Below are 26,547 nucleotides of genomic sequence, written 5' to 3' on the forward strand. Positions count from 1 at the left end.
TCCCTTGGCTCCTATTTTATGATTGGCCAGATAAATGGTAGCATTTGAAGTTTCAGTTTGTTTGCATTAGACTGAAAAAAAAAAAATCACTCGGGTCCGATATTACACAGCTTTACATATTCAACTTTTAAGACCTGCTTATGTCACATATTGGCACAATCCCTCTTGGTTTTATCAGTGAACCTTTGTACTGTTATGTACAGCCAGTCTTTAGTTTATCAACGTGTATGTGACATCACATCGTGTTAGACTAACTACTGCTGCTGTGACAAACAGGGAAACAATGTTGAAATCAGCTGGTTTCAGAGAAATAAGTTGAGTTGAACTTTAGTCAACTTGACCACTGACACAAATATGTTTTTCTTATTGTTACTTCCCTTAAGTGTTTGACTTGACTTTCACAACTGGGTTGTAAGCTAAACGGTGAAAACATCAAACTTTTACTTTCCACCAAAGGAGACTTTTTGTATCTGGTTAAACTTAATATAAATATAAATATAAATATATATATATATATATATATATATATATCTTTTTTTTTTTTTGTTAAAACACTATACCAGACAAACTATTAAAAGCAGAGTAGCTTTATACATTCAGTCAAGTTTCAGAAAAAAAATATAGTATGCTATAAAATGTCATAAAAAAATCAATAGTACAATGTCATAAAAATTATGTTATTAAAAAGTAATTTATAGTATCTCATAAAAGGTTTTGTACATGTCATAAAAAGTCTTACTATGTTATAAAAAAGTCATAGTATAGTTGGCCATAAAAAAGTAATCGTATAGTTTCTCATAATAAAAGTCGTTAAGTCATAGTATATGTCACATAAAAGTAAAAAAAAGTCAGTATAGTATTTCATATTATAGAATGCCACAATAACATACTACAGTATGTCATGAAACGTCATACTAATAGTATGATACTATATAGTATGTCATCAACAGTAATACAAATAAATAGTTTGAGAGGCATAAAAAGTCAGAGTATAGAATTTCATAAATACAATCATATTGTACTATGCCACAAAAAACATCAGAGTATAGATAGCATAAAAATGTTATTAAACAGTCATAGTATGTCATGAAAAAGTCATAGTATACTATGTCATCAGTCATAAAAGTCACAGTATTAAAATACCAAACAAATGTGAGAATATAGTATGGCCTAAAAAAATAGTCATAGTATAGTATGCAATAAAAATGTCATAGTATAGTATGCAATAAAATGTCATAGTATAGTATGCAATAAAAAGTCATAGTATAGTATGCAATAAAATGTCATAGTATAGTATGCAATAAAATGTCATAGTATAGTATGCAATAAAAATGTCAAGAGTATGGTATGTGATAGAAAAGTCATTGTTTAGTATCTCATGAAGTCTAATGTGCCATAGTATAATAAACCATTAGAATCTCATAAAAAAAAGAAGTCATAGTACAGTATGTCATATATCACAACCTGGCTCAGGAATGTAACGAGGGAGACCACACAACGTTATAAAACCAAACGACTTACTAAACTAAGGTTAACACAAAACAATGGAGTGTGCCGATCAGCAAAGTTGGCGAGGAAAGCCGTGCATGTATGTGTGGCATGTGTGCTGTGTAGGTGTTGAAGGTGCAAAACCAAAAGAAGGACATGCAGTGTGGATGTCAGCTGTAGGAAGAGAGAGACAATGAGCACAAGGACCAGCTTTCATAGGCTGGAAGGCCCAGGAGAGCGTCATCAAGCTGACGACCCTCTCTTGTCAGCCAAGTGCCTGCTGAGGTTGGCCAGGACAGCCTTCAAGACAGTGGGAGGGGCGTAACACATTAAATAAAATTGTAGTATAGCATGGCTGTGAAGTATCATAAAAACCTTTGGTATACGTTAATAGTATACCATTGAAATGTCATAGCATGTCATGATTTTTTTTAATAATCAGGTCATCCTTGTGTCCAAGTGGAAGTTTGTCACAAATTCCAAGAAATTCCCTCAGTGTTCCTGAGATATGAGTTCAAGAGAACGGCTGACACAATATTTAATGTTTGAACCTCGAGTCCAAGTAGACGTTTGTGCCAAATGTGAAGAAATTCTCTCAAGGCGTTCCGTGATATATTGTGTTCACGAATATGGGACGTAAAAAGGAACCTAAGGAACCTATTTCTGGCTTAAAACAGCCAGTGAACTGGTTACAAAGCAACAACATGAGACGTTGTGGCTTGAAAACCAATGGGATGCATGCCAATAACTGTTAATCTTTAAAAGAACACCGTCAGCACTGGATTTACATTAGTGTAAGCGAAGAATCCACCCGACAACTCGATTCACTGAGTTTACATGTGGAATGAATTGTGAAACAGCTGTGGATGTCAGAAAGCTTGAATCAAATGTTGCTTACTGACAATACACAAACCGCAGAGGAATCCTTTGAGCATCTGGCAGAACAACGGTCCGGGTGTGTCGGTATGTAAAACATCTGGAAGTTTAGATTAACACAACGCACTAATACAAGCAGCAGTTACTTTAAAAATGAATTTATTTATTAATACAGTGGTATACTTAGAAATGTGACGCAAATGAGAAACAAAAAAAGAAGTTGAACCAAAGAAAAATAAAAATAAATAAAAATGTCAGCCACACGGGAAAATAAACTAGTGTTGGGTTGAAGCAGTGTTATCATATCAAAAGAAAATAGTACTGATGTGCCATAATAAATTGTCTATTAGTACAAAAATACATTTCAGGGCACACAATACAGCATCCAGTATCACAAATAAAGGAAGGGACCACTCTTCACAGCAGACCCCCTCAAGTACATCTTTTAAAATCATTTAAACCAAGCACTTCTCTATTTTGTAAATAAGAATAAAAAGTTTTCTGACTGTTAAAAATGCCTTAAGTAGTGTGTGTGTGTATATGTTGGTAGAAAAGTCAGACTTATTACTGCTTATGTCAGTTCCAAGGCTCAGGGGTATAACCAGAATACAAACATAACCAATGTAACCGCTTTCTCTTTTTAAACAAACGTTTTCTCTTTTATACAAAATAACAAAGATGTACAAAAGTTCATTTACAGAGAACCAAGGCCATATACTAGCAATATGTACAGCAACAATTTAATCATCTTCTAGCTTTTTGAATTTCCTCAAACTTCATATGCATAGCAGTAAAAGAAAGCATACCTTTTCATCAGCCTCAATTATTCTCGTGTGCTAAATCCAAGTTCACTGTTTATGAGAAAATGCAGAGACAACTTTTTCTTTCCGTAGTGATCGCGATAACTGAAGGAACCGATGTTATAAAGTTTCACTGAAAAGTTAATATGCAGATAAGGCATCACTGCTTGCAGTGTACGATGGGGTTTTCATGTGTTGAACTTAGTAGTAGCAGGCTTCTGGACCTGAGTCATAGCACATGCATAGATCTCTAGACAGCAGGAGTTTGTAAAATCAAGTCAGTATATTTATCTACGGTAAAACATTGCTACAAAACATCAGTTTTAAACAGAGAGAGAGCCCCGTCGCAACAAACGGGCATCTGATACTAATACTTCACCTTCGTTCTTCTTATTTTTTTTTTCATCTTTACGATGCCTACGTCTTCTTCATGAGTCGGGCTCAGCGTTTCTCAAGTCCTCAGAGATCCTTCATGAGTGAAACGCATGACCACAGAACTCACAAACAAAAGTTTTGCATATACCAACTTTGCTGTTTGTGAGTGTTACTTTTTTTTTTTTTTTTAACAGTACGCAAAAAATCCCATTGCACTACTAATTGAGTTTCCAAAATTCTCCTTTTTTCCTGCACCGCTCTGACCTTTTACAAAATTAGCTAAAAAAGTCAAAACGGGATTATTCAGTCTGTGGCACTGGTCATGCATTCCAACTTCAGTTCCTTTGTCTGAATAACTTGTTTTAATCTTTATTTTTTGCAAGCCTTGAAAGCACCGAAAAGAAAGAAAAAAGAACCAGAGTACAGCGTTGGGGAGGCTGGACTCCTTCGACTCTCCTTGTGTGTGTGTGTCGATTTTTTCTTTTTTTTAAATTTGTGGGCACAGTTAACATCGTGAGAGTATCGGGTTCATACTTCATCAAGCATCGTGCACCCTGCCACGGTGGAGGGAGCCCGGCAGGGGCGACGGAGGTCCCCTGTTTATCACATTCAGTAACAGGCCAGCTGTTGCCCTCTTCAGAAGTGGTCAATGAGCACAGACACACAGTTTGCACCCACCAGGTAGTTTGGGTCTCCAGGGAGAGATTTGTTCTGCCAGGTTTTGGGATCACCTGCAGGAAAGAGAGACATGATGTCAGCTGCTGGAGCCTCCCTTCCTTTTTTTAAATACAGACTAAACAACTAGGGGATGCACCGGTGTGTACCTGTGTTTTTGGGTATCTGAGTACAAATCTTTGTTCACATCAATAAACTTTAGGCATCAGGCTTGACTTTAACATTGTTTTCTTAACTTTGGAAGACAAAATGTAACCAATAAATCCATAGCTATCAATTGACTGAACTGTTATTTATTGCTAAAATAATAAATAGTGCACCAGCAACTTGCTAAACAATCTTCAAAATGAACAGGAATTACAACTCCAGTATATAACGTAACATTCACATGTAGGATTGAATAGATCTGCCCCTTTGTCACTGATACCCGATGCAGCTGTTTGAGTCAGTACTGGCCCGATATCTGTTATCATATATCGGTGCATCCCCAACAGAAACACAACAGATGCTCAAAACAAAAGGGATTATTCTGATAGATGTATCATAAATAAATGAGAACACGTATGACTGATGATGATTTAATGCGTACACTAAAGCAGGAAATTAATTCCTGTTGCCCACCATGAGTTTATGTGATTAGTTAATGTTTAATGGATCATTCAAATTTAATTACTGTTAACTCAGTTACTTCATACATTAATCCATATGCCACCAGATGAGCTATAATCCAGTTACAAAGGTGCCTCTCATCAGCCTCTCTGAAAACACAGTAGTGCTGCTTCTCATGCAAATATCTACATATTGGTAAATGACACAACAGTCTTGTTTATGTTTATTAGGCTGGTGGCCCGATGCTAATTAAGCTACTAGTTGCTTACGGTGACTTGAGTTGCATTGTGGGAAATGTAGGCACCAGGTTTTGAGAAGGAAGAGGAATGTGTGGAATAGAAAAAAGATGTCGTTGACATGTTTTGTAAAAAAACAAATGCTACTTAAACTTGCTTGTTTTGTCCAATCAACAGTCAAAAACTCCAGACATTCAGTTTACTGTCTAATAAGACAAAACCAACCATTAAGTAGCTGGAACTTATGTACATTTGGTATTTCTGCTAAAAAAAAAGGTCTTAATTATAAAAATGGTTTCTGTGACTGACTCAACTCTAATAAATCGACTAAATGTTTCAGCTCTAGTGGCGCTGAAGTGATTTTTTTTTTTAGTTATAACTGTCTGGAAGCCTTATATTTGAATAGTCAAGGCACCTCAGTTCATATTAAGCCAACACATCAAATCTCCAAACAGCACAGGCATGAAGAAGAAATGAGGGGAATATGGAAAACAGAGGACATGATTTAAATGAGTCAGACACCAAAAACTCTCCTCTCTAATCACAAAAGCCAGCCCAAAGACCCCAAAAGGACAGAGGACAGCGTACCCGACGAGGAGTCGGAGGATTTTAGAGCAAAAGACCAACCATCAGGGGTCATAGACGCACAGTGAGGTAAGCGCAGCTCCACCGGCTTCAGGAACTTGAGTCCATGCGGGCCACACATCACCAGCGGACTTAGCAGCGTTTCTCCTGCACGGACACACAACAAGATTTAAATTCCACAAATTAAACCTGCAGGAATTAATCAGCACACCGGATTATTTATTACCTAATCAAGAGGCAAAATGGAGTTAGGCCTTCATGGTGAATGATAATTAACTGTTAACTGACTTGCCAGATTAATTAAATTACCACACTCCGTCTGTGCTTAATGTTAATCTAAAAAATCCTCTAAATATAACTGCTGGGATGTTATTTTAGTTCAGAGCTCATTTCTACTGTGTAACCACCGTTTTGCCTGTACATCAGCTATTTATTTAGTTTAATCTTCTTAGGGCTTTTATGTTTATACTTCTTCTCATAAGATGTAGAGTTTTTTGCTTTTGTAGTCAGTCACAAATGTATAAAATCTTAGATAATGTAGGAATCAAATCTACAATTATCCAATAAAGGTAGTGCTGAGACTATCCTGAATAGCACTTCATTAAAAGAAATACATGTAGGCATTAAAATCCTGCATTTGCTGTAAAACTAAAAAGTCTCAAAACCTTGTTTACTGCTGTTATTGTATAACTTCAAGTGTAGTAAAGTTTGTTCCTTGACATTATTCAGACATAAAGGAAGGACTGACCTTTCTCCTTGTCGAGGGGGGGCAGGATGCTGTTGTCCCGGCACACCTTGAAGTAAATCTCCTGCTCCACGCTCTCGGGAATGGCACCCTGAGGGATGATGATGCTGACGCCCGTCTCGATGGAGCTCAGGACCCCTCCGTTACAGTTGAAGATCCCCCGGGCGGTGGCCACCACCGTGTGTCCTTCATCCTCGTCGTCGTCATCCAGCGTGCTGGGGCTGAGGGACGGAGCGCAAAAGTCAGCATCATCAGTCAAAACCGTGTAGGTAGAGAAAGTTGCACAGCAGAGGACACGAGAACAAACCCCCTGTGAACAAACAAGTCTCTCTGTGTCTTTCAGCAGCTCTGTAATTACCCTCAGAGAACTTCCTGCTGCTGTTCAATGTGAAATGAGTTTCTCACCTTACAGGGATGGCCTTGGGAATGGCGTTGATGTTATTGTGCTGGTATTTGGGCCTGTTGTCCATAGTGCGTGTGAAGGTGTCCAGACCACTGTCATGGTCCAGGGGCTGTGGTGACAGCGTAGGCTTCCCACTGCTGTTGCTCACCACACTGGGCTTACTGAGGAGGTCCGTCTTCACCTGTGTGTCGTTGGGCAGCAGGTTGTGGTTGAACTTGGGGCTCTCGAACTTGCGCTCAAAGGGCCGGGCTGAGCTGGTGTACGGCTTGGGGACGTAGCGGTTATAGCTCGTTGCAGCGGGAGCGCCCAGCGTCTTTGCCGTTTCAGTGCCATTGACCGGGGATTTGTCGGGGAGGCCCCTCGGGGGCAGGTAGCCACCAGGAGCGGGTTCGTCTCTGCTGGCCGGCCTGAGAGCTGGCAGCTCGGGTTTGGGATTGGGTGAACTCAATGGCTCGGGTATGGAGTTCGCTGGAAATGCTTGAAGGAAAATACAATCACTTAAACACAGTCTTTGTCACACTATTGTATTCTCGCTCTTTAGAAGAAAGAGCTTACCGTCATTGGGGCTGAGCTTGAGCAGTGTGTTGGGTGGGATGGCGGACGCTGGGGCCCCGTACTGTGATGATGGGCTGATCTGGGGCAAGGGTTCATATCTTTTCTCCACTGGACTCACCTTCTCTACAGACTCAACTCTGCAGTACACAAAAAAAAACGGTTAACAAAACAATTACGATTCCGTAGCAGGTGGAGTTAAAAAGCAGAGGCGTTTTGTACATCAGCCAACAGTGCTGGCATGAGGTGCAGTTCTACCTGTTGTATGGGTAGGACAGCTGAGCTGGTTTGGGCAGATCGTGGAAGCGGTTAATGCCAGGACTGGGTTGGCCCATGGCCTTGCTGTCGAAGCTGCGGCGATCAAAGTAGGACAACTGCTTCCTGTAGTACTCCTCATCCTCATCTGGGTCATAGTGGTTAGAACGCATTACATCATCCAGGGGTTTAGGATGGGGCTTCTGTGGCTCAGGGGCCCTGCAGAGGAAGCAAAAAGAAACAAGTAAAACAGCTGCAGAGATTTAAACTGCAGGGAAAGACAGTAGGATTGGTCTAAAGCCCGTTGGACAACGTTTTGATGGAAGACATCCTGACTGTGATTTGAAATGATCAAGTATGTTTGAAAACAATCTGGACGTCCCAGACGGAGTGAAGAGATCAGGACGGCAATGAGACTGGCGCTGACCTTGTCACAGCAGGGAGCACCGACATTCCTAATGACCCTGTAAACATGCAGAGCTGGTCGTCTTGGTAGAAAGACATTTGGTCTCTTGATGTCTTGTGCGTCTTTGCACACCACTCCAGAGTCTGGCGTGCTACACGGTGACCTGTGTCCACTAGGTGGAGCTCAAACAACTATATATATTTCCAAGATGCCTTTGCAAGGATCTCATAGTTGTCCTTCACCCACCTACTTTGCAGCCCGGGGTTCTGTGAGGACGACATACCTATAGGTGCATTTCTCCTGCTCCAGGTTGCTGAGGGAATTGGCTTTGAGGACTGGGCCAGGTGCAATCACAGGTTTAGGAACATCTGCAGGCTGAAAAGCAAAGCGAAGGTGTCTCTTTAGTGCTCCTTGCATCTGATCCACATTTTTGCTCACATGAACGGATTGCACGCACGCAGATATCTGTGCCTGACAGCTCACAGGCCAGAGGATTACAAAACAGACGATAACTTCACAAAAACAAGCTTGCAGTTTGAAGCCCGTCTATTCTGCAGTTTTTTGACTGCAGTTTGGGAAAAGATAATTTGGCCTCAGTGGAGCATTTTTGGTTGTCTTGTGCTGCTTTGAAATACTTGCACATCAAAGTACCAATTGTTAAACCCCTTTAATAGCTAACAAAGGCTCCCATCTGAAATGTAGCCTAACATGAACCATCTTGTAGCAGACAATAATGTTTAAATTTAGAGTAACAAAATTATCCTAGTTATTCCTCTTTGAGTGTGTGACCTGGCTGCAATTTTCCAATTTAATAGTTCTCCAACTACATAATCTTTCTTTCTTATCCATGTTTATAACTGTGATGAAGTTCTTTTAGATGTTAAAATGTAGAGTTACGAGATGTTCACATTAATTTGTACACCTCTGTGAGGAACTCACCCTGAGAGCTGATTCTCCTCCTTCTTTAGCCCTGTCCATAGAAACAGAGCGTTTATTCTCAAACATCTTCACTCTGTTGAGCACCGACTGTGGCTTCATGGCCGGGTCCTCGTCCAGGTCTTCCCGTGGTGGAGGAGGGAGGGGTTTGGAGCCCGGAGTGATCGCCGGCTCGCCGGGAGAGGGCAGGGTCTCTGGTTTCGGAGGGGGAATTGTGGGTTCAGAGTTCATCATAGGGTCATGCATCCCTTGCTTAAAGCCACGGTTTGCAGGCCCAGGAATGTAGGTGGGCCTCAGACCAGAGTCACTGTAATACTGCTTTGGGGGCTCCGGCGATCGAGGTGAATTAATGGGGAAGCCGTGAGGTTCTGCCTCATAAGGGGAGCGGGCGTCATAGCCAGCTGGAGGCGGGGGCGGGGGCTCATCGTAACGAATGGGCCCAGGTTTACTGTGCCGTCGTCTGCCGTCGTAGCCCGCTGGAGGGGCTTCATCGTAACGCGGCTGAGTGGGGCTGTAGTCCCTGCCTGGTCCGTCGTCGTAGGGCGACCGGGGGCTGTAGCCCATGGGTTGCTGGTGGCCTGGTTGGTACCCTGCGGGCTGGGAGGACGAGGTCTGCTGGTCATAGGGGGGCCACTGTTCGTTGTAATGAGGCACACGGTTGTCGTAGTGCAGGTGAGAGTCAGTGTTGTGAGGCTTTGGTTCTGTGAAGCCGCCTCCATCGTATCCGTAAGGCGGGTGGTCGTAGTCGCGGTATGGCTGTTTGTCCTGGTACGGCGGCTGGTGACAGTAGCTCAAAGACTGCTTCAGGCCATGGTTGATTCGCACAGGGTCCTCCATATTGTACAGGTCTTTCTTGTACATCTGTGAAGAAACAACACTAAATTAATTCATCCATTACATCGTCATCATTTTCAGCTTTTAACAATCACCGTGTTGGAGGACAGAAAGCAGTCAGGGAAAAATGCTTTTTCACCAGATTGAGAATAATTAAAAAGATTACATTCAATACTGGAAAATAAACTGAAACCTTGAGGAATTTAACATGTATAAAATTAACCAAATCATTAGGAAAAAAAAATCCCTCTACTGTTTAATTAAACAAAAATCAATTCAAAGTGCAATTACACAAGCAAACCGTTGTCCATTATTCAAAAACAGTTCTGAATGTCTGTTTGACAAGATGCCTCTCAAGAATGATTATATTCCATATGGACACAAGCGGGTTTTACACATTAACACATTTTATAAATAGTTAACTAACAAGCAATTTGCACATTTCTGAAAGGCCTCATTTCAAACAAATGATGTGTAGCCTGTAGACAGCAAATCTAGTTACAGTACTTCTTATGAAAGAAGGTTGATTTGTTGTCATCTACTCCGGAAAAAACGACTAAACGGAAGACACAATGCAGTGTGCTGACGTAAGTTTGTTTTTAGATACGGAATATTGCTTGATGGAAATCATTACCAAGAGTACTGTCTGCAGGTTAGCTTTCATCATGCAACCAACATTCAGTTTGCATCTAATGCAACGTCAAACTACTGGCACTACAACAGACGACACATCTACCACTACGATGCCACTGTAAGTGCTACTATCGTTCATCTACAGAGGAGAGTTAAAGCTGAAAGGAACCCAAAAAACATTAGGAGCCATGCAAAGGAAGTAAGAGGCAACAGTTAGGGCTGGTTGTGGATGTCTTCACCCTGGTCAAAGACTCGGATGTACCAGTCCTCCTGGTCTCCCAGCCCACTGTGGTGCATGTGGACTAGTCTGTCGCACATTTTCTCTGGGAGCCAGAGGCACACAGTGGGCTCAGTGAGTCACACAGTGTGGGCGTGTCATGCAGAGAGCGAGTGGAAAGCATGTGCGAGAAGACAGGCAGTTAAAACAGCAGGCTGTGGCCCAGGCCCGGTCCGAGTGGCTGGTGAAACAGCGGGTACCTTTGGTTCTGGACCAGGCGGTCCAGACGGGTGGGGTTCATGTGGTGGTGGGGGCTGAATAAGCTCAGGGGCAGGGCTGGGGCTGCTAAGTGAGTCCGCCTGAGGAGCTGCGGCTGCAGCAGGCGGCTCCTCTAGGTGCACACCCTCAAGCTGTACAGGCTGCTCAACAGCAGGGGGCGCTACCGCCGGCGGAGGCAACGAGGGCATGGGCAGAGCAGCCTCATCTTGCTGTGAAGTATTGTTAAGAGACATTTATAACACAGCCTGCCAAGGGCACACAAAGTACAGCTCACCCCGACACCACGAGCTTCTTCCTTACACTCAATCAGTTTTACACCAGCCAGAGAATGTGGTTAGAATAGATAACATACCAGTAGCTTCTAAAACATGTTTATTACTTAGCAAAGGGCATTAAATCTTAACAACGGTCAGGACACAACAATGAACACAAAGGAGCTATTCCTCAGCACGCCAGTACTTTTAGCCATCATCCATCTCTGATGGGTGCAGCCTGCAAAGCTAGATATGAATTGTACCTGTTGCGGAGCGGCCATCTTGAACCCAGCAGGGTCTATGCGACTGGCTGGGTCGGACTGCACAGGGTGCTGGTATCCAGGGTAACCAGGGGTGTCCTGAATTACAGGCGGGTCTTCTCGCACAGGCTCCGAGGAGCGGGTGATGGCGGGCTCCGTGGGGAGACCCACTTCGTCGTTCAGTGTCTCGTCCAGTTCCTGGTCTGTGTACGCTCCGCCCTCCGTGTCCGTGTCCTCGTAGTCAGAAGTGTGGCGGCTGTCCGTGCTATACATGGAGTATTCACTTCCTGGCGCAGACAGGTAGGACAGACGGTCATCGTGGATGTCCAAGTCATCCTCTGTAGTGCCATCCGCCTGAGCAGATAACGATAATTCATGTGTCGCTCAGTGAGACGAACAGGAAACCCAAAAATATTGTTGAGGGAAAAGGAATGACGCAACGGTCTCTCACCTTGCCCTCTGACACCCACACCAACTGGTTCTGCTGCTGCTGGATTGTTTCTTTCAGAGCTCCGTACCAGCCATCATTCATATTGTTCAAGTTGATGGTGGCTAAAAGAGAGTATTTGTTTTTTGGTCACTATCACTTCAAGAAGAATAAAACACAAAAAGAGACACAATACACTCTGCACACTCACTGGTGAACAGGTGGTGATTATTCTTCCTCAGTTTGATGGCTCTCTCATAGAGCTTCCTGGCGCTCTTCCTGGACTCTGGACACAGTCTGGTCCTCATGTTCTTCACACCCTGCTTAGTATCAGGATTTAGGAAGACTACAATCGGGTACCACTGAGCATAGTTCAGCCTGTCCACAGCGTTCGGGGTGATGTCCAGGACAGCATGTTTGTCCTTCACGAGATAAGTGCAAGAAAGAGGAGGGAGGAGAAATAAATCTGTTAGGAAATAATGTAAGAACCTACAACGCTGTTTATACGATACAAGGAGGCATACTCACTCTGTCAATGATCTGTTTGATGGTGTGAAGACGAATGATTCCTGAACTACGCTGGTCTGTTCCTGCATCTCTCGGTTCACTCTCTGGAAAAGAGATTTGAGGGATTTATGAAGAAAAATAAATCTTGAACACTAATAACTTTACTGTCAGTTGATGTTTTCTACAATACATGTGCAGTATAATGTAGACAAACATACTTGCAAGCTCAAAAAGATCTGGCTCTTCTCTGGAGAGTTTTTCTCGAGCAGTATCAGCGATCGGCCCAAATATCACCACAGGTCTCAGGAAACCAGCTGCACAGAAATATAAAAAAATACATAAAGACTCAGAAATATAGGCAGTAGGCTAGCAGACATTGTCAGAGTCCTCACCTTCTCTCAGAACAACTCTTTCATAAGCCGGGAACTTTGTCTGGACTGGCTGAGAAGAGAGATCCTCTCTGCTCTTCCTCAGGTTCCTCTTTGAGCTCCGAAGACCACGAAACCTCCAGAAGTCAGCCCTGTCGCCACCCGCCGTCTTGGGGAGAGTGTATTGCACGCTGGACAGCTGCTCTGCTCTGTTAACAAATGATAGAAAGACAGAGACAGTTCTTAATGTAACACAAGCTAATGGATGTGTCAGAAATTTGGAACAGCTAACCTAAACACTGCCAATGCCTAAGGACGCTACATGGCAATGACAATCATAACAAATATAATATTAATAAGGGAACGGACTAACTGTTGTTGCAAACATTTATCAAGCATGTCACTCTTTGAGCAGACACATGAACCTTTTAACCCACAGCTGAAAACCTTTGACTTATAATGTCATTCTTATATACTTTATCCTTTTTATTATTGTTAATGGTCTGTTATTTACGTAACGTTTATATTTCCACATTTACTACTTGCCCTTGTTTGAATGTTTTGCATTTTCTTGTAACGCACTTTGAGCCACATCTCTTGTAGTGCTCTATAAATAAAGTTTATCATTAAACCTATAATATGTCTCTCACCTGTTTTTGTTGGGGATGATGCCCCTCTCCACCTCTTGGTGATTCTTGCCGATGCGAATGGCCAGCCAGGAGCCCAGCTTCCCGTTGTAGAGGGTGTCCACCACACGGAACACCTCCCCCTTGTTAAAGCTCAGCCCATACGGAGATTCCTTCTCGTACTCAAAGTGTGTCCGGATGTAGAAGGAGTCGCCGACATCCGACTCCACAATCCGCCGATACACTGAGCAGGAGACAGCGAGTCAGAAACATTGGGCTAATGTGATCAACAGAACTTAATCTCTCATTTCATCTCCTTACTCACTTCACTTACCATCTTTCTTCTTCTGGGCCAGAATGGTGACCTCTTCACCTTTAGGAAGGTCTAGGAGGAACAGCACCGCCTCCTCTCGGATTATGTTTGCAAAATCTACATTATTTACCTGCAATTTGGGAAAACACAGAGTTACTGCTATTACTGCTTGATGCTTACCACAAAGTGATGTCACAGTTGTCGAGTACTTTAAAGTTTGAGTTAAGAAGTAAGCTTCATTGTTCAAAGTGTGCGTGAGAGGAGGTGTAAATCTCTGTTTGTATAAAAAGGATTACATCGCTCTTGCTGTTCTCAGTATTGCCTATCTGAAGATTTTACTGCACTAAAAGAACTCAAGCCATTCCTCTTTATACTTAAAGAAAAGAGAAGGAGGTACAAACGGGGAGATATATGGCTTTGAGGAAATGGGACAAACACAGCGAGAGGAAACACAGCTTTTTTTTTTTGTGTGTGCTCCCTCGGGGCCATTGCTAAGAGACCAGCATGGAGGTACAAGAATTTTGGAGCAGCTAGTGTGTAAAACCATGAATATAAAAAGGAAAAAGCTTGAGGACACACACCCCATAAAACATGTCTGTTTACAGACACCATCAGGTACCCATTGTTAAGAAGAAGTTAGGAGAAGAAAAAAAACAGTCCTTTGTGACATAGAATAACAGCAACAAGTTCTGGACATGTAACCACTTTTTCAACACCTCTTAAGTTGAAAAAGAACCACTTGGTTTTAGCCGTCAGGTTCTACACTTGCTGTGTTAAAAAGTAAAGCATCTCACCCTGAGAATTTGGTCGCCCTCCTCCAGGCCCTCCTTGGAAGCTGGGCTATCCTCAAGCACTCCGGCGACAAAGATGCCCACGTCATTCCCCCCGGCCAGCCGCAGCCCCACACTCTCCCCTTTCCTGAACTTCACCAGCTTCATGCTTGGCCTGAGGATGGGGAAGACTATTGTTAGGATGATTTTCTTTGACATGACACCATTTGATGGCATTGCTGTCTTTCCAGAGAAAACTTCAATTTATGAATAGCTGAGTGACTCTTGGCCAGGTTTTCTCTTTTTGCTGAGAGCGTTTTCTCTTTACCGAGCTTATAAAAGCAAAGACGGACAATTGTTCTGTAGAAAGAGAACAGTGATAGAGAACATCTGAATATAATTTTGCTAAAGAGAAAAATAATCACAGTAAACTGTCTCTCACAGAACAAACCACTGTGTTCAGAAAGACACATTTCTTAACAGCATTAAAATCTATGCCTTTTTGCAGCCAAAATGCTTCGTATAGATAACATTTTGAAAACTGTCAATTGCTCCTCCAAGATGTGCTGTTGTTATGTGAACTGCAATTAAAAAGGTCCTCACTCTTGCCTTCACTTATTATTAAAGTGAACTGAGATTTATTGAGTGAGGCGCTCACAAAGGTCACTTTTTGTTTAGAGACATTAATATTTGATGCTGTGAAATTGTTCCCTGTTAATATTACCGTAGGATGCTGTCGTCATGGGCAGCACTTGGCACAGGGGCATCAGAGGGACTGACTGGCAGGTCTACATCTGGCTGTCCAGGCTGAGCATACACCGGCTTGGGCTCTGAACCAAAACACAACCTCAGGTTATTAATGCAGACACACGCTGAACATGTAAAACTGCACCGATCAGGTTTAAAAACAAAGGAATACTCCTTCAAACACATTCACAACTCAAATATACCGCATGTGTTAAACTAAGTACAATTACAGTAATTCAAAACACAACTGTTCAAAACCACACACTGTCAAAGTGTCATCACAGACGCTTGCGCACACACTCAAGGCACATAGTGTCCTGATCAGGGAGGTCAAACAGAAAGGCAGCAGAGTGCTGCAGGCTGGGGAGGAACGTCAGACTCGATCAACTCATACGGTCTATTTTCATTTGGCTTCAGGCAAACTCAGCCAGGCTCAGCAGGCGTCTGGATCTAACTTTTTTTTTTCTGTAGTTATGCTCTTAAAAAAGGGCAAAAATGACAGGTTCATTTTACTACCATGAAATCATTTAATAAAGCAATTAAATGACTGCTTATGATGGACGGGGAAACCAACATGTCATATTTGCTTACAGGTACAAGACACAAATGATTGGTGTACTTGCATGTCTATCTGTTAACTTCTGATTTACAAATCACTTGTCTGACATGTACAAACAATATTCAGGTTTAACGGCCGATTGTGTAATTACTGACCTGGGAGTGGTGGGAGCTGTTTCTCCTCTCTAGCAATGGCCGACTCCTTCGGTTTGGGCAGAGGAACCTCCTCTGGTAGCTTCACTGGAGTTGAAGACGGCTTTGAGATCCGTTCGTCATCACGACTTCTGTGACTGCAGACAAAAATAGTTTGGTTTTTTTTTGCACAATTTGTCTTTAGCGAAGGAATGCGCGAGATTATAAATAGTGCATTCTGGAGATGTAGAGCTTGGAGGTAACAGGAGCGCTTTAAGGCTACATCTCGAGTACACGCAACAATACCACGGCCGTATACGACTCAACACAAAACCTAGACTGGACGAACTTTTCTCCTGACTGCAGTGGGCACGCTCTGGCTGAGAAAAGGAAAAACAGGTGAAAAGAACGGCTCGGAGTCTGAGGCTGCATCGTAGTCTCGAAGGTCACTACTTTGTCTTTTTACTTTTTTGCACTCTATTTTTAGAGCAGCTTATCTAAGGTGTCAGAGTGGATTCTTTCCTCCAGGTGAATTTCACAGTGTGACACTGGCTGTAGACCAGCAAAGGTTTGACTTCAATGCCTGTTTTAAAAGAGTTGGGCCGTCTTAACTGATACACAGTGAGCCTGGTCAATTACGAGTCAGTAAACGATGAAATAAATACACTGTGTTTCGTTAAATGCTGACATTCTCGATGCATTTCAAATGCAAAAGAGGCTTTATGGTTTCGTTTCCAAACTCCTGGTCACATGGCTGCTCATTGGCACAACTTTACTGGCATAATACTGCTGTATTCACAGGCTGAGTGACCGAGTAGCATGCAGGACTCTGTTGGAACTGGCTGGAGAGGAACAAAGCTCTTTTTTAATCCATCCAGGAGGAGGCCCTCCTTTTAAACTGCCAATTTTCTGAACTGAGAGAAAGGGTCACAGGTCACAGATCCAGGTTCAGATAAACAGTAACATCCTGTCCCAGCATCTCCTTCCTGCCAAGTGAAATACTTAAATGACTTGTGCTCTAGTAGCCTAGATGTGTCATAAATAAACTAATGCAACACATTGTTGGTTTTACACATACATAGAGAATATTGCACACAAAACACAATCTATTAAACCAAAATAAACAAATCAAGGCAGACATCCACAGATATAAAGAAAGATCTCAGATAAGCTCAGCAGCTAAAGGGGAGACAGTTGACACTGACAGTGGGCGACAGCATTTTGTTCCTCCATTGTTGGAGCCATATTGTGCTCGTGCCAAACTTGCGGTTTGCCCACAAAAACATTGAAGAGACAGGAGGATCATGTGACTCTATCATCTCAAGTCAAAATAAGACGCCTCACTGAATAATTGATGTTATATAACATCACGACAGCAATCTTCCTTTGAGTAATAAGTTGCCGTTACAGTCATCTTTGCAACAGAGAAAGAATGAATTTGTTCCAGGAAAATCAGCACTTTGTGAGGGTTTAGGGTTGTCTACATTAAATCTATTCAGGATTTACTAGCACTACTATTGGTAAATACTCATACTGCATAAAGGTGATAAACTTACGGTATTCTCCAGCTGTTGAGTCGTATTAAGGGAATAAAAATGGCAGAGAAATTGCATTAAGTGAGTGTTGGTGAGACCGTATAAGCATCGTTGCTTTTTGCTCGTGATGATTTTCTGTTTGGCATTTAACATCCTCTTAAAGACTTTTCAAGTTCCCATATCAAATAAATTAGCGTTTCTGAAACTGATGTATCAAAAATGCTCTGTTCCAAATGGCAGAGGACGTTAAATTCCAGACACAGTAATATAGGTTGAGCACTGAACCTTTACACAAAGTAGAGCAGAGTTTTGACCCTAATTGACCAAGATTGTCTCTTTTACAGCTTAACAGTTGACTTTTATTTTCCTCGGGTCAATAAGCAGCGTGAAAGGGGAACAACTCCGGTGCTCTATTGAGTTGAAATGAAGAATTAATGAGGTACTTTCAAACAAGGTTACAGTCACAGAAGTGCTGAATGGGTTGATTTCTGGTTTTAGCTCAAAAATAAAATCGAAAGTCCTTCACAGCCAAAAAAAACTAAAAAACCCAAACATGTCTGTCTTCATAAACATCGACAGATAGAAGTTCATTACGACAAGATCAGTTACATAAGAACTTTATAAATATCAACAAAGGGCTAAAACTAATGACTAATACAGTATGCTTATTATTTTCTTAATTAATTGTATAAACAGTGCCCCTCACACTTTTTCTAAAATCCTATGGTGATGTCATCAAATTGCTTGTATTACCAAACCTAAAAACAACAAAAAGCCCCTAAATAATCAATTTACTATCCAGACAACAAAAAGTGGAAGAAATACTTAAACTATTAGTCGATTATCAAAATAGATTTTTCTGTTGATTGACTAATTGGTGAATTGTTTCAGATCTACATTATTAACATGAAAAACAATTCCCTTTCAATCACATTAAAAGGGAATCATTATAGTGGCTGTAAGCGGCAATATTCTAGTTTTGATGATATTTGTAACATTTAGTGGTAAGAAGTCACTGCTGTACTGAGACATTAATCTTCTATTCTTTAAATTGAAATATTTGTATTAATCATAATTATTGTTGGTCCTGGATTACTAAAGTTTTATATCAACCAGAGAGAGAAAGCAGCAGAAATAAAGTAGCAAAATTGAACCTATATGAAAATGGTAGGATATAGTTATTATAAACTATTAAGTTGTGGATGGATGATCTTTACCTGCCATTGCTGATTTGTGGGGGCGAGTTTCTGGAGTGATCTGAGGGTTCAGATCTTCTGTCTGGAGAGCGGGAGCGGCTGCTACGATGTCTGTCATGCGATCGATTGGAATGGTCGGATGCCAGAGAATGGATATCTGAAATGTCTGATCAAACAAAAGCCACTGTTCAACGACAGCGGTCTGAACCACACACGGACAAGTCTGGCTTTTCAGCCGAATCCAACACTTAACACCGCTCTCACCGTCTCTGTCAGAGGCGTTGGCTGAAGGAATGCTGTCATCGAGGTCAGGGATGTTCAGCAGGGTCGCCCTGTCGTCCCTCTGCACAACCATTTTTAGCTTGCCCTTTGACCTTTCTATCAGCTTCTTGGCATCTATCAAGGAGAGGTTTTCTGTCACTGTGCCATTGATCTACAGAAAATCAGAGAGAGAAGCTATTAGCCATGACATGACAAAGAACAGAAGTTAAATTAAAAAATTTAAAAAAAATGAAATAATGAAGTCTTTGTTTCCCATTTTATTGCAATAAAACTGTCATATGAAAAGCTAAGTTTAGGCTACAAATGCATAATCCAAAAGGCACAAGATCACATGCAAATTAAGTGCAAAACTGATTATGTTTGTCAGGGTCAAATCAATTTGTAAGCTTAAGATTGGGCTGTGCGGTATGAACTAGCACATCCTTTTGACAATTCTTTCCTTTAATCATTTGCTTAACCTTTCCTTCCTTAAGTGCTAGCATTCAAAGAGTAAGATGTGAGAAGCGATTGATTCAGAACAGCTACAGTTCAAAAAGCACCGGTCATGCACAAAGAGCTATTTCATACTTTAATTTCTTTCAAAATGTGAACGAATTGAGTAACATCAAGCAGATAAAGCTGTAAGTGCTGTTATGCAACATCAGATGAATAGAAAAAAAAAGTGAGTACTTGTAAATTCCAGCACAATATTAATTATTCTCTCCATCAGCACAAAAAGGGGAAAAAGAAATAATAATATAATGTAATTTTCAATTGTCTCGTTGATGTTTAATATTTCATGATGTATACATATTAAATGTTCACCAGGCTTCTTGAAGTCGTATGCCTCACCTTCAGAACAACATCTCCTTCCTGGATGTTGCCGTCTCTGGCTGCCAGGCTCTCAGGGGAAATGTCCTTGACAAAGATGTGGCTGGCCAGGCGCAGGCCATATTCTGCTTACAAAGTGAACGACAGCAACAAAGACCATGTTAGCACAGAGCTCACGTGGCCGCACCGCACTGACCACACTTTGCTGTCAAACCGCTGCTCCCACTGGGATTAACAGTACTGATTAAAGAAGATTAATTGCTCTTTTACTTAGATTTACTTGAGTAAACTTGGATTTTGCTGCGGCTGGCAAGTTTTGTTTACTCTGGCAGTTGACCAATGCTGATTTGGAGGTCTTATTCTCTCCTTAAAGTCTGGATTTCTGATAATAGTTGGATAAATAAAATGGCAGGTGATTTCCTGGATTACCTCAGAAAACCTTCTTTGTGCCCTTCCGTTTTTCATCCCCGACTTTGTGAGCCTCACCTTCATTTTTGCGAGACTTGACAAGTGTGACTTTTGCGGGTCGTGGGGGAAGGTTGTGTGAGCGGCGGTCTGAGCGCGGGGAGAGACTCCTCTCCCGCGAGCCGCTGCGTTCACGTTCCCTGTCCCGTCGCCCGCTGCTCCGCCCGCTGCGCCTGCCCATGGCCCCGCCCACACCGCTGTAAGCGCCGCTGCGTCCGCTCCGCGTCTCGTATATCTCTTCGTCGTAACTGTCCTCCTCCTCATCATGCTCCGACATCGTTTCCCTCTCCCCCAGGCGGCCCATGGGGACATGCACCTTTCTCTTCCGCCTGATTGTCTGAGAAAAGGAAATATGATACGAGATCAGTTACAGTAAGATGAATCATTTACTCTCTCGAACATGTACATTTCTCCTACTAGTCCATCATGAAACTTATAAGAAATGTCTAAATGACATACAATTTGATAAAAATGTGGCAACATTATGTAGTGTCTGACGTAAGTTTTACCCAAAGTTTTGGAAAGGAATTTATAAATGGCTGTTGACTCACAATTTTGGCAATTTTCCCACTTTTACGAAGCTGCTGGACTGCGTAAGCGTGCTCCACATTGTCCATGGAGACAGCATTGACCATAACGACTCTGTCATTTTCCCTGAAGAGTGGACACAGAGATATGAGACATGCTGGAGACTGTCTGTAGCAGGAAGGGTAATTTAATACTAATAACTTGCAATTTGACCGGACTGCCAATAATAGAACAAAATCTTACTGCAGTAGGCCTTCTGCTGGGCCTCCTTTCAGCACATCCGAGATGACAATGGAGGTCTCGCCACTCTGAAAATGAGGGTTATCCCGACCTCCTGATATGGCTATCCCGAAGCCAAACCCTGGTGCCTGCATACAGAGAAACATAGATTAGGATGTTAGCATAGCTTTCTGTGTAGAATCAGAATACTGGACATAACGTAAAGGTCTGGATCCAGATAGACAAAGCTGACTGACTAAGAAAAGCATAAGCATATATGTACATATTATTAGACAGTAAACCAAATCTACATTATTACAAAACATACACATCATCAGTATGTTTCACTGCCAGCAAGCACATGAACTTATAGCTGTAGCGAGTTAGAATCTTCAGTGTGGTTTGAAAGCAAAAGCATGCACAACATGCACTTCTAGTGTCTGTTATTCAGGCTCCCAAGCCAAACATGTGGGAGGAAATTATGCAAAAGAAAAGCACTGTGATGACAGTGATGTTGTTTGTTCCACCTGAAACTGTGTACACAGTAAGCACACTTCCTACATAATGTAATCCTGGAAATAGGAAGGAAGAGAAAATGCAGGGATGGGGGATGGAAGCAAAGATAGCAGAAGCAGGAAGGGGAGAAAGATATCTGGACCAGGACAAGTGTCAACACAGACCAAAGTAAAGAGCATCAGAGGGAGGAGAACAGATACCTACCCTGTGTAGTGTTACTGTGTGCTGTTCCCAGATGACAGTCTCCTCCATTGCTGCACTCTGGAAGACAGAAATATAGTACTGTTGTTGGCCTGATCGTCTTATTACAGAAAGGACACCCACAGATAAGCAAATATGGCAAAAACTCACTGGTTCAAGAAGCTCAAATGTTAATAGGCACAGACCATGCAAAAATATTTTTTCAAATTGATGCATTGTAAACATTTCCATGTTCAACACAGTTTGCTCCTGAAATGGATTTACACTGCAGCCGGAACTGTGACTTTAACCTTTATCTAAGCCTGCAGGATGGTCCTTCATCTTTTGTGAGTGAATGATGTGGATGTCATCAGCACAATCTAGCTAATTGTCTTCATAATGTGTTCACTACAGCTTCCAGGCACAGATGTACACCCAGTGCTTCTGCAGTATACTTAACACTATCTTGAGTTGAGAAAAGGAATAGCCACCATTGGAATTTGTTTTATATTATGATTTACATAAGTCCTGCACTGTAAAATAAAGGAGGAAATGAACAATCGTAAAGCCTGCACTGTCAAATGTAGAGAACAAAAGTGCACACCGAAAACATCAAGTAAAAACACTCTAAAATCATCAGACTATAATAGCGTTTGACTGAAGTCCATGTCCACTTCATCCCCTCTACTAAGTTAAGAGGTTCTAGTAAAAGAGGGAAGCCGTCTCAGTGGGCTCTTCACATTCAATCTAATAAGGATGCAAACTGTCACAGCCACTATACACATCCAGGGCTGCACCCAGCAGGTTATTGAGTTTGCGTCACTGTTACCTATTTACAGTGAGGCAGATAGCACTGTGCTTGGTTTTATCTGCAGTGCACTCACACGTTATACAAACAGACCACACACTAGCAACATACCGGTAGATTCCTGGTACATTCACATGTTTACCAGGCATTTAATACAATCACACAACCCTGCTGAATACAATGAGGCCACACCAACAGTACGTCTTAAAATGTGAAGCACATCCTCCGTCACATTAACAACCAAAGAGGATAAGATGAAGGTTACCTCCTTCAGCTGTTAGGTCAGCACTGTCCTCTGCGCCTCACTTCTTATCTTATCTCTTCTTCTAGATCATTCCACCTGCCCCACAATCTCACCACACATTAGCCATCCAATGACTGCATATAAAATACTACGAGGTTCATCCCTTTGAGGGCAAATTACAACCCGCAGCACGGCACCTAATGCAATAACCCACATTTGTCATGTAGATTGATCCTAAGAGTGTGACCTTAATAGGTGAGACTATCACACATCTCCCTCTTGCTTTGCTGGTGATTTCGTTTGACACCTCGAACACTTACGCTGCCCTCGCCTAGGCAGAGGATTCATTGGGAAGAGTGATCTCTCATGTTGCGGCACATTAAAGTGTGATGACAGACGAGCGACGGGACATGAAGCGTACATTAAAAGCAGCATCCGTTTCAGTGCTTGGACCCTCGGCTGACATCACTGCCACCTTGTTGGCAGCTTCATACCCTAAACGTCTAGCGAGTGTCAGCCCAACTTCATGTTGAAGAGTAATCTGCACCACATCAGCACGACAACCTGCTAACGGTATGGCTATCAAATTCCCTAAAGTGATAATGAGCCACAGTCAAACATCCTTTCTGTTTTTGTATGATAGAAAAATCTGAGGAGGTAATTTAGACGACCGTCTCTGCTGCCGTTCTGTTTTATTGTTTTACCACCCAGGCTTCCTTCAACACATCGTCCTCTTGTCCGTCACAACCTGTCAGCCAAGTGCCAACTTTAGCAAGTGTCTGGGAATACAGGCGGCTGAATAACTCGCCACAAGTGGCCCCAGACGTTCTCAGCTTGGCAGCGACAGTCACAAACTCCTCGAGCAGCTTATGGCGGGACTCATGCGAGGAGGGGGAACAAAAGGACTGAACAGGGGCACTCCCCCTGGCCTTTTACATTGAATGCACTGCACTTGAGAGAGGAGGGAAAAAAAAAAGACATCTGAATATTAACAAGACTGCTGCAAACAGAGGGATGAATTCTCACTGGAAAGTTTGCTCTGGAGGAGGATTTATGCCTGTGTCTTCTTGATCAGCACTGTGGAAACGCTGATGCGAAGAACTCCAACATTTCGTCTAAATTTATGGACGGTTTGTCACTAAACTGCAAAGTTACGGGAGGTACTTGTTTCCAGTTGACATTCCTACTTTTAGAAATTCTGTATCGGCATTCATGAAGCATAACACAAACATGCACGCACGCACGCACGCACACACACACACACACACACACACACACACACACACACACACACACACACACACACACACACACACACACACACACACACACACACACACACAAAAATGCCCCGTTTGGGAGAAATGTGACTTTGTTGTCCGGAAAATATGATTAGAGAATGCTCACTGTGTCCGATCCAATGGAAATAAATCAGCATAAAATGAATGGGATGTATAATCCCAAATGAAGCAAAACTGAATCTAAAACGGAACTGAATTTAGGAGGGAAAAAAAGATTTAGCGGGTCCTGCAGTGTGTATCGCTCCCATCCCACCCTCCATTTTTTGACACACACACACACACACACACACACACACACACACACACACACACACACACACACACACACACACACACACACACACACACACACACACACACACACACTTTGAAGGGATGTAATTTTGCTTTCTCCTCCTGCAGAGCTTGTTGCTCTGGTAACAGAGGGGGAACAGTGTAGTGTTGTGACATTTTCAGGCCGTGTCTGAAGGTTCCTCTGAACCATGGGAGGTTTAAAAAAGACACAGCTGAATTAATTTAGAAACAAAAGCTTTTTTATTTATTTTAAACTAGCACTCTTATTGTTGTTGCACCATGTGTCTCTAAACAGTCTTCACTAATGATAAATATGTTACCTCAGAGGTGCTGTTCTTTGTAGGAATTAACAAAGATTTAAAAAAAAGAAATGCTTTGCAGTACATTAAAACCAAAAACTACAACACGGCATTCTGTGTTCAGTCTCACAACCAAACGTCTTGGTGTCCTATTCAGAGGCAAAGACAGTAATCTCAAAGGTCAAGTAAACATAACAGAAAGAGAAGGGAAACGTTTTGAGTCGACTCGGCACTGCTCCTGTGTACAGTTTCTACTGAAGTCGCCTCAGCGTCCAGTGACTGATGAGTTTTTGTGGCACCGTTGTGTTCGCCCTTTATGGCCACAAACAACTGGTGCCAACAGAAGCTTCAAGCCACAAGCCAGAGCCAGAGCCAGAGCTGGCAGCCGCTCCACAGCAGAGACACACCATGTTGGTTTGGGTCATGCTTGGGGGATTACAACCAGCACTACAACACAGATGGACTACAACACAGACGGACTACAACACAGATGGATCACACACAGCTGAGTGGAGAACGGACAGGAAAGCTGCGGGCAAAATGGACTGTGTCAATATCTAAATGGTAAACGACACATTTATTCAATAAACCTAGTGTGGCTTTAATCTTCGGCAGAAAAAACTATTTAAGCCCGTCAAAGAAATACTCTGACGTCAGCATTTTTAAAAAGGTACTAATTCCACATGTGAATCAATTCAGGCCTTCATCAATTAGTCGATCAACTGAAATTGAATCAAAAACTATAAATGAATCATTAATGTAAATTAAGCTTTAAACAAAAGTCGACTCAAGCGTCTCAAGTGTAAACATGTGTTGTTGATCGCAAACTAAATACATTTTGGTTTTTCACTGGTGGTTTGACAAAAGCGCTGCAACTACCTGGTACTTTCATTATCGATCACACCATTATCTCGATTAATCATTTTGTCTAAAGATTATCAGAAAATAGTGAAAAACGTCGATCAATTGTTGAAGTACTTTAATGTATTATTTTTCAAACCCCAAGATATTCTGTTAACAACTAAACAACACAGAAAAAAAAAAAAACAGCAAATACTCACATTGGAGAGGCTGCAACCAGTCTGGTATATTTCCCTAAAATGGCTTTGATGATTAATCCATTATCTATTTTCTAACGACTAATCAAATAATTGACTTATCATTGCAGCTTTAATTTAAGACAAAGTACTTGTGTGACCTGGCAGCATCAAGTACAAAGGGATATCATCAGATTTTGGCGACTGTTGGCGAGTCTCCCAGACACTTTGGCAAAGAACCCGTCTTTTGACAGTTCTTTTCTAATCAATTTAACAAAAAAAAGAATCTGCCGGTAAAATAGTAAAGAGCAGCTGATCTTGGTGCTTCATTGCAAGACAAATGGCAAAAAAAAAAAAGTATATTTATGTAAAGATCCTTAAAACCAACAAGTCCCCACAATGCCAGCCTAACACGACCCGAGATGAGGGAAGCTGAGATGGCGTTTCATTCTGTATTCACTTTGGAGTATCATTAAAATTAAAGAGTGCTGGCTCCCCAACTCTCTATTCAGCAGAAAAACAAAATCATATTTCTTCCAAAGAGGGAACTGAGGCAATATGGTGGGGTGTTCAATTATCTGACTAAGAGAATAGATTTTGTGCTGTAGTATGGTTTAGGGGTGAGGCAGAACCGTATTCAATTTTGACCGCTCTGGGACAAGAGGGGCTAAAAATAGCTCTCATTAATTCTGCCGTTGTGATGCTGCAACAGAGTGATTTAAGGGAAACTTGCAGCATGAACACCGGAGAACGTTTAATAATCTCTTGTTATATTAAATGCCACAGACTGACTGGAACAAATGATGCATTACGGCATAGGAAATACATTCACTATCTCTCTAGTGCCCATTTGTTGGATTTGGCCAGAGGAAAACAGAGAGGTAGATCATTTTCACAAAGCCTTGACAGCGCCAGTGCAGTGAAAATGTGGCAATTCAAACAAGTACTACAATAAAGAATGTGTAAC

The 26,547-nt window shown here is 42.1% G+C and overlaps 1 protein-coding gene across 11 annotated transcripts in view; it reads right to left on the reverse strand.

The window, feature by feature from the left end:
• Positions 1-2,506: 2,506 nt before the first annotated feature.
• tjp1b (tight junction protein 1b) overlaps positions 2,507-26,547 on the reverse strand; it is a 53,080-nt gene continuing 29,039 nt past the window's right edge. For 3 of the 11 annotated variants that reach the window (XM_068724153.1, XM_068724159.1, XM_068724161.1), the window contains 27 exons: positions 21,622-21,678; positions 20,926-21,050; positions 20,706-20,808; positions 20,176-20,491; positions 19,711-19,817; positions 18,862-19,030; positions 18,619-18,763; positions 15,891-16,024; positions 15,154-15,259; positions 14,454-14,604; positions 13,681-13,789; positions 13,371-13,590; positions 12,745-12,929; positions 12,571-12,666; positions 12,374-12,456; positions 12,057-12,267; positions 11,870-11,970; positions 11,422-11,772; positions 10,886-11,113; positions 8,945-9,802; positions 8,289-8,380; positions 7,603-7,818; positions 7,348-7,484; positions 6,795-7,269; positions 6,393-6,610; positions 5,648-5,791; positions 2,507-4,270 (listed from right to left, as the gene is read on the reverse strand). In XM_068724153.1, the coding sequence (XP_068580254.1) occupies positions 4,176-4,270; positions 5,648-5,791; positions 6,393-6,610; positions 6,795-7,269; positions 7,348-7,484; positions 7,603-7,818; positions 8,289-8,380; positions 8,945-9,802; positions 10,886-11,113; positions 11,422-11,772; positions 11,870-11,970; positions 12,057-12,267; positions 12,374-12,456; positions 12,571-12,666; positions 12,745-12,929; positions 13,371-13,590; positions 13,681-13,789; positions 14,454-14,604; positions 15,154-15,259; positions 15,891-16,024; positions 18,619-18,763; positions 18,862-19,030; positions 19,711-19,817; positions 20,176-20,491; positions 20,706-20,808; positions 20,926-21,050; positions 21,622-21,678 (5,232 nt within the window). In that variant the 3' untranslated portion in view covers positions 2,507-4,175. The remainder of the gene's footprint in view (positions 4,271-5,647; positions 5,792-6,392; positions 6,611-6,794; positions 7,270-7,347; positions 7,485-7,602; positions 7,819-8,288; positions 8,381-8,944; positions 9,803-10,885; positions 11,114-11,421; positions 11,773-11,869; positions 11,971-12,056; positions 12,268-12,373; positions 12,457-12,570; positions 12,667-12,744; positions 12,930-13,370; positions 13,591-13,680; positions 13,790-14,453; positions 14,605-15,153; positions 15,260-15,890; positions 16,025-18,618; positions 18,764-18,861; positions 19,031-19,710; positions 19,818-20,175; positions 20,492-20,705; positions 20,809-20,925; positions 21,051-21,621; positions 21,679-26,547) is intronic. The other 8 variants (XM_068724163.1, XM_068724164.1, XM_068724154.1 and 5 more) reach the window with 8 other exon arrangements.

Source organism: Cebidichthys violaceus, unplaced genomic scaffold (genome assembly GCF_023349555.1).
Source record: "Cebidichthys violaceus isolate CVI_PGR_0920_01 unplaced genomic scaffold, fCebVio1.0.p SCAF_3, whole genome shotgun sequence".
Taxonomy (NCBI): domain Eukaryota; kingdom Metazoa; phylum Chordata; class Actinopteri; order Perciformes; family Stichaeidae; genus Cebidichthys; species Cebidichthys violaceus.